Source organism: Rhincodon typus, chromosome 33 (assembly GCF_021869965.1).
Source record: "Rhincodon typus isolate 14 chromosome 33, sRhiTyp1.1, whole genome shotgun sequence".
Classification (NCBI taxonomy): Eukaryota; Metazoa; Chordata; class Chondrichthyes; order Orectolobiformes; family Rhincodontidae; genus Rhincodon; species Rhincodon typus.
Genome location: NC_063364.1, coordinates 26,195,989 through 26,203,663, shown reverse-complemented (window position 1 = coordinate 26,203,663; position 7,675 = coordinate 26,195,989). Strand labels below are relative to the sequence as shown.

The 7,675-nt window shown below is 45.9% G+C and overlaps 1 protein-coding gene across 1 annotated transcript; it reads right to left on the bottom strand.

Annotated features, from left to right (window-relative positions):
• LOC109928830 (repulsive guidance molecule A-like) lies at positions 1–6,441 on the bottom strand. The gene is made up of 2 exons (XM_048615747.1): positions 6,423–6,441; positions 1–4,788 (listed from the first exon to the last, which is right to left on the bottom strand). The coding sequence occupies exons 1-2, from the start codon at positions 6,439–6,441 to the stop codon at positions 4,076–4,078; spliced, it is 732 nt and encodes a 243-aa protein (XP_048471704.1). The 3' UTR covers positions 1–4,075.
• Between the last annotated feature and the right edge of the window lie 1,234 nt (positions 6,442–7,675).

Here is a 7,675-nt window from a genome sequence, read left to right as displayed (position 1 = left end):
GCATTTGCTGTTTTTCTTCACCAGGATGTTGCCGGAGTTGGAGCGATTCAGCTGGGGTTGTTTTCCTTGGAGCAGAGAATGATGATGGGCTTGACTGAGATATACAAAGTGCTGAGGAGTGTAGATGAAGAAAACATTTCCCCTTATTAGGGAGACCAATAATTAGGAGGCATGGATTTAAGATGTTGGATCAATTGTTCATTTTAAATCTGAGATTGATACATTTTTGTTAAGCAATTAGATTAGCCATGATCTCACTGGAACAGGCTTGAGGGGCTGAATGGCCAACTCCTGTTCTTATTACTCTATAGAAACAACCTTGCTGTCTGTTAGGCAGGAGCGTTTTGGAGGTCGAGGAGGTTGTGTTAGGACCTGGAGATTCCAGCTCTTGCACCACTGCTAGCAGGTAGTTTGATGGCAAATATAGCCAAGTTTGGATTATCTCTAATCAGTTATTGGGATAACTGGTAATCATTGTGTGGCTATGGGAAAGTGAAGCTGCTCAGGGATCTGGGAAACGTTATCGGAGCACAGCACAGAGACATGCATTGTAAACCAACCTGCTGAGGCAGCGTTGCTATTCCACATAAAAATTAGGAGCAGGAGTAGGCCATTTGGCTCCTTCAGCCTGCTCTGTCATTTGATAAAATCATGGCTGAGATGATTTACTCTGTGGCTAAACTATTCTGCATTTCAATGGGGGAGTGTTTCACAGAGCATTGTCTAAGGAGCTTGATGCTGCATCTGAACTATGTTGTACCTGTGCTGAGTACACATGATGTTGAAAAATGTAAAAGGCATTGTACCACTTAGCACCAAGATCCCTGAACACGAGCACAAAACTACAGCCAACATGCTCAACTGTTAAAATTCTTACTCAAAACTTTTACTCAAAGATTTTTCAGTAATAAATAATTTACATTATGTACACAAAGAGATCTTGCTGAAAATTTCTACATATTGGAAAGAATGGAGTTGTTCTTTTCATTTTCCAAAAAAGCAATTTGACTGTGGAAACACCGCACCATCACGGCCATGTGTTCCCTGGGCACTGTAATACCTCCTGTCCCATAGTCTCAACAGTTCAAACAAAGAAGAACCACGTCACATTGTAACTAAGATAAAGTGCCATTCCTAAAAATCTCTCAGAAGGGGCTCTGTTGGCAACCAGGGCAAGCGAGAGGAGAATGAGGTGGGGTATTCAGGCAGGCAAAATAGAAAAGGCCCTAGTTCATGTTTAACTTTGCAAACAGAGCAGTATGTTGGTGATGTAAAGACTGCTACCCACCAACGCTCTCCCCGCTCAATGATGCCAACAAGGCCCCCTTCATTCTAAAGAAATCTTAAAGGGTCTGCTTTCACAAGTCCTTCTTCTGTCAACCTAACACAACCAAAGCACATTAACAGGTAAACAGAGCTGCTAGAGTTAACATTTTACACATTAATATTTAACGAAATATTACATTACTCCATATGTACAGTCACAAATGTTCACCATGGGTCTCTATATATTATCTCAGCAAAGATAAATTACACCCAACAATATACAACACTGTATTTACACTGTCGCAGCAACACCATGCCATGCAGTGAGCTCCACAATCGCACAGTACACACGGCTGTCATCGAGATAAAGTGCCTTCAGGCCACAGGGCACGGATCATTTTCATCGGTGTCTGGGTAATTACAGCATTGAATTGTCGTCACTGGATCTTGAAGCCTGTTGTTCTGTTCTGTCTCATTATTTTACGTATCTCTTTCCTAATTGACCTGTAAATTTACACATTGATAAAGCAGATGCAATTAGCTCTCCTCTCTCCTGAAGTGGGAACAACAGAGGGCTCCAACACTGTTCTGAGACTCCTGCTCCTGATCACCACCTGCTGGTCTCTGCTCAAACTGCGCCGTTGGGAAGAGGGTAAGTGGGTGCAGGATTGGGATACAAGAAAAACAACCTACTTCCACTCATACTCCGTCCTCAGCTTTGAAGGGGAAACCAACCCCGGTGAGGAAGCTGCTGGTGCTCTTCAGAGATCCCCAGACCCAAAGTGTGAAGGTTACCAAAGACGGGCAACAAAGTTGGAGTGGGAGTGGGAAGAGGCAGGGGTCTCGACTTAAGAAACCGAAAACGTGCAAGGCAAGAACAGAAATTCTTCAGCAATTCCATACTGAGATAGGAGCTATCCTGCTTTCGAGTCCCAGCCTCTAGTTAACAATCTTGCTTCCAAACTCAATTTCTCTCCCTGGTTTTGGCTCCAATACTATTCAGCTGCTATATGGAGAATTCGCTTCACCCTGTCCCCTTTCTGAGGGGGAGTGGGGGGAAGCCGTGCCTAGTAGACATTGTCTGCCCAGTTCTCGTTCAGCAGGAACAGTAGCTGCAGCATGTTCATGGCAATATTTCTTGCTGGAGACGGGATCTTATAAACCAAACAGGGTGGGGGAGGTGTTCAAGAAATAGCTTGCAGTTTTTTTTTAAACTCTTCATTTTGCTTCAAACACTTCTCAGACTACAACCTCCAGGTATGTCCAACATTGAGGGGTTACACAGCAGGGTTAACTCACCTAGTGCAGAGACCGGGTGAGAGGACCTCATCACAGGCCCAGCTAAAGCAGCCAGAAATGGGGTCCAGGCACATGGATGGGATGGAGTATGGGAAGGGGTGTCATTCCTAACTGCCTGCACCTCTTCCGCGGCTATGTTTGTGGCCAGGTGCCCTTGAAAAGGGAGCACTGGCTATCTACCACAACCCTCGAGGATTTTAGAGGGATATGGGCACTGCTACTGTTGGAATGTGCCATCTCTTCCTCTAACACTATTCTGATTCAGCTCCTTCCCTTATTTAATACCCCCCACCCTTTATTGTTACTGTTACACCACCCCCAGAGTGTAACACTCAGTATAAATAATAAAGCGAATGTTTTACAAAAAAACAAACTGTGTAACTTATTATTAAACATAGCTATAAAATCTGGTTCCTATCTTAAACTCATCTGATTGCCTTGGACATGTAGTTTTCTAAGGGTCGGATCCCCCAGTGTTGGAAAATTAATCTAATCACAGGGCCCTCTGCCCCACGTTCCCCCCGCCCCATTGCTGCTGTCTGCACTCAGACAAACTTCTCTCCAGAAAGGAACACATGTTCCAAACTTCTACACAAGGGATCACGGCTGTGCTGAACCAAAGCCACGGGTGGGCAAGCCTGGTAAAGTTGGCACCAGTGCAACAGGTGGGCATCAGGTGTTACTTAATAGGCACAAGCAAGTATGAAACTCCATGTCAAAGTACAAGAAGCTGAGTCAAACTGCACAAACAGTCCTGGTCAAGTAGGAAGATGGGTTCCATGATGTGCCAAGGCCTTATACACACGTGATTGCAGCATCTCTACTGCTCTGCAGTTCAAGCTGGTTAGCCTCAGTAGAGCTCAGGAAGGACTGGGCCTAGACCACAGTGATGCTGCCGTGTGCGAATAGCCTGTCAACATTCACCAGGCTTAGAGAGAAGGGCGAATCAGAGAGATCAGCGGGAGGAATGAGCCGTGTGACAGCACAGATCCTGAAAGCCGGTGGGTAGGTACCGCAGGAGGCTGGAACTCTACAGCCTTTACTGAATCCAATATTCCCCACTAAGTGAGAATCTTCACCGTTTGCCCATGCCTCCCCTGTGAAGGGGTTAGGGTCATCACTTTGATTCGGAGGGGTATTTGGGTGGAGACAAGTGAAATAGCAACAAGTGCTAAAGAGCTTCAGGACGTACGGCTCTCAGTTCGGGTAAGTGGGTAAGGTGATTCCCAGCCAGGCTCCTGGTTCAGACTGACATCGCATGCCTGCGCTATTCCAAATCCTCTACAAACACACAACCACAAACATCGACAGGATGGCACCAGTGACATCCATCTATCACCAGGCAGCGCCAGTGGAAAAAATGCGTGTCTGGAGGTGGGGAGGCAGAAAAAGAAAATTAGAAACCGAAATAATTTACAGACAAGCGCAAGCGAGGTACAAGATAGGTAGTTACCAGCGGTTCAAACCGAAAACAAGACCACCTGCTTGATAAAGTCACACATCAACGTGGCTATAGCTGTGCCAGGCAGTACCAAAGGCAGCAGACTGGCAGCAAGTGTGCAATGGGAAGAGTTGGGAGACTGGGTCTCCCAGGGGCAGAGTTCCCCTCTGGGTGGTCAGCTGTCCTCTGGTATATGTGCAGCTTGTCTTTGTTTGAGTGCAAGCTCTTGACGTCTTCGAAGGCGTAGTACGCCGCGAGCGTGAAGTTCACATCCCCGGTGGTCAGGAGGTCAAAAACGCACGATCGGAAGTACAGGTCGTCCACTGGCAATTTCTCTCTGCACTTGGTGGTGGCTGTTTCACGAGTGAAGGCTCCTTGGGGGGCCGCGGGCGCTCCTTTCCGTGGCTGAGGGAGCCGCCAGTCCATCTGCTCGTTGGTCGGGCAACCCTTCAGGCACAGCTGGAGGCCCTGGTTATCCTCAAAGGAGTTAGCCACCTCCTCGGGCATCCGGATGGCAAATGTCAAGTAGTGGCCCAGCTGCCGAACGACGATGGTGGTGCCAATGTACTTGGCCTGGATCTCAATGTGCTGCCCGGCAACTTTCTCCAGCACCCTCAAGCTGTTGGCACCATGCTTCTCACCGCCATTTCGCGAGCCATCAACAAAGGCAGCCGGGAGGTCGTCGGTCTCTGCTTGGTAGACTTTCTGATCAACGCACTCCTGAAAGTTCTTGAAAATGACCGTAAGCTGAAGAGACAGAGAAAGAAAACAGCGATCAGTGTCTCAGCCAAACTCAACGCTGCCGATAAAGAACCGGCAGCTCAACAGAACAAAGAACCAACCACGCACGCACACGCACACACACACACGCACATGCAATGAACTACGGATGCTGGAAATCAGAAGTTGCTGGGGGAAACTCAGCAAGGCCTGACAGCTGTCTAGTTTCAGGTGCTACCAGAGCGAGTCACAGATTTAATTCAACTAATCTGACCCCATTAAAATAACCATGAAACGCTTGAATTATTGTAAAAATCCAACCACTTCACTAATACCCTTCAGGAAACCTCAACGCAGACTGCTAATCAATCGCAAACCTCTCGTCACCCAGAAAGTAAATTAAAACCTACTGGTAACACTGCATTAACAGTACCATAGTTTCAGGGGCTGAGTACACAATCTAGGCTGGTATCATAGAATCCCTACAGTGTGGAAACAGGCCATTCGGCCCAAAAAGTCCACACCAACTCTCGGAAGAGCATCCCACCCAGGTTCACCCCCCTACCCTATCCTTGTATCCCTGCATTTCCCATGGCCAATTCACCCAACCTACACATCTTTGGACAGTTGGAGGAAATGGGTGTACCCGGAGGAATCCCACGCAGACATGGGGAGAACGTACAAACTCCACACAGTCACCCGAGGGTGGATTGGAACCCGGGTCCCTGGTGCTGAGAGATCCATGCCACCCTGTATAACCATGCAGTGTCAAAGGAACCCTACACTTTCACAAAAAAGGGGTCCTAGAGCGGGGCAATTAAATTAAATTCTGGTTAGTGTTAAAAAGTCCAGGGGTATCATTCAAAGAGCATTTTGTCCTGCCAATATTCCTCCTGTTCATCACCACTGAAAAGCAGGCTGCTTCATAGAAACATAGAAGGTAGGAGCAGGAGGAAGCTATTCGACCCTTGAGCCTGCTGCGACATTTATTATAATCATGGCTGATCGTCAAACTCAATAATCTAATCCCGTCCTCCTCCCTCATATCCCTTGATCCCTTTAAGGACAAGAGCTATATCCACCTCAAGACTTGAAGACAGTAAGGATTGCAGATGCTGGAAGCCACAGCCAATAAGTGTGGAGCTGGAAAAGCACAGCAGGTCAGACAGGATCCGAGGAGCAGGAAAGTCAATGTTTCGGGAAGGGTTTCAGTCTGAAACATTGACTTTCCTGCTCCTCAGATGCTTTCTAACCTGCTGTGCTTTTCCAGCTACATCCACCTTGTTCATAACGCAATGTTTTAGCCTCAACTACTTCCTGTGGTAGTGTATTCCATAGGCTCACCACTCTCTGGGTGAATAAATTTCCCATCTCAGTCCAAAGTGTTTTACCCTTTTTCCTTAAACTACGACCCTTGGTTCTGGACTCCCCCACCATCAGGAACCTCCTTCCTGCACCTACTCCTGTTGGAATTTTATAAGTTTCCACGAGATCCTCCCTCATTCTTCTAAACTTCAGTGAATAGAGTGCTCACCAACTCAATCTCTCCTCATACGTCAGTCTTGCCATCCCAGGAATCAGTCTGGTAAACCTTCACTGCACTCCCTCTATCACAAGAACATCCTTGCTCAGATAAGGAGAAAGAAACTGCACTCAATATTCTAGGTGTGGCCTCACCAAAGGCCTGAATAATTACAGTAAGTCTCATTTGCCATTCTGTTGTTGTTTATGTGACCATGAGGATAGAGAATGGTTCCTATATTTGGAATGAATGCACTCAAAAAGTAATTGTGACTTGGAAAATTTCAACAATGCAAGACAGTGTTTGCTGAACATTTTGACACGATGGCTATGGTAACCACGTTATATTTTCCTGCAATGTACAGAAAGATACCAATGAAGAGATTGAACTGCTCTCAGTGCAAACGCTGCTCTGAGTCTGGAACCTAACTTTGACCAAATTGTTAATTGCAGGTTAATTATGTTTACTTACATGTAGGTTGAGCACATGTAAAGAGAAACTTGTTGAAATGTTGCTGTGTTTGAGTTAGAAGGCAAATGCTTGTAATAGGTAACACCGTAAATAAATGTCCAAGTTGGTAAAAGATTAGCTTCAACGCTATCCTTGACCAAATAGTTATTCTGAATATACTACTGATAACTTTCAAGCAAACCCAGGTTACAAGGTGCTGCACTGGAGACTATCTTCAAATAGAAGCCAATTTCTGTGGTATAATGGCCAGCAATATAAAATCCCAAATATAGTGAAGTGCCCAGTATCTGGCACACAATCAGAGTCAGGGTTGCTGATTACATAAAGGTGCTGGTTGTGGCCAGAGTCATAAAAATACTGTCAATGAGGTCTGATCAAAAGAGAGAAGAGAGATAGACAGACAGACACTGCTAGAGAGAGAGACAGACAGAGACCGAGACACCAAGAGAGAAGACAGACCAAAAGAGAGAGAGAGGCCGAGAAGAGAGATGAGAGAAATAGACAAAGAAACAAACAGAGAGATTGGGGGGGGGGGGGGGGGGGGAGAGAGAGAGAGAGACAGAGATGACCAAACGATCAGTTCCCAGAGTGAGGAAACGCATTCCTGTCAATTGCTGGTTGGATGAAAACTACAGGCAGTGGAGATTTTGCTGATGAACATACTCACTGGTGAACTAGCTCTAAAGAAGAATAAAAAACTGTGAAATTGTTAAGAAATCTCACAATTCTTATTTTGAAACCAATCAGTTGAAGACAAAGAAATCTTTCACCTTCTGCACCTTTTCCAGAAATGTTAATAAATATTAATTCACCTTTAATTGCCAATTTTTCCTTCACAAAACGATTGTGATCCTTAAACCAGTTTAACATCAAATGAGAGATAACAAGGTGTAGAGCTGGATGAACACAGCAGGCCAAGCAGCATCAGAGGAACAGGAAGGCTGACGTTTCGGGCT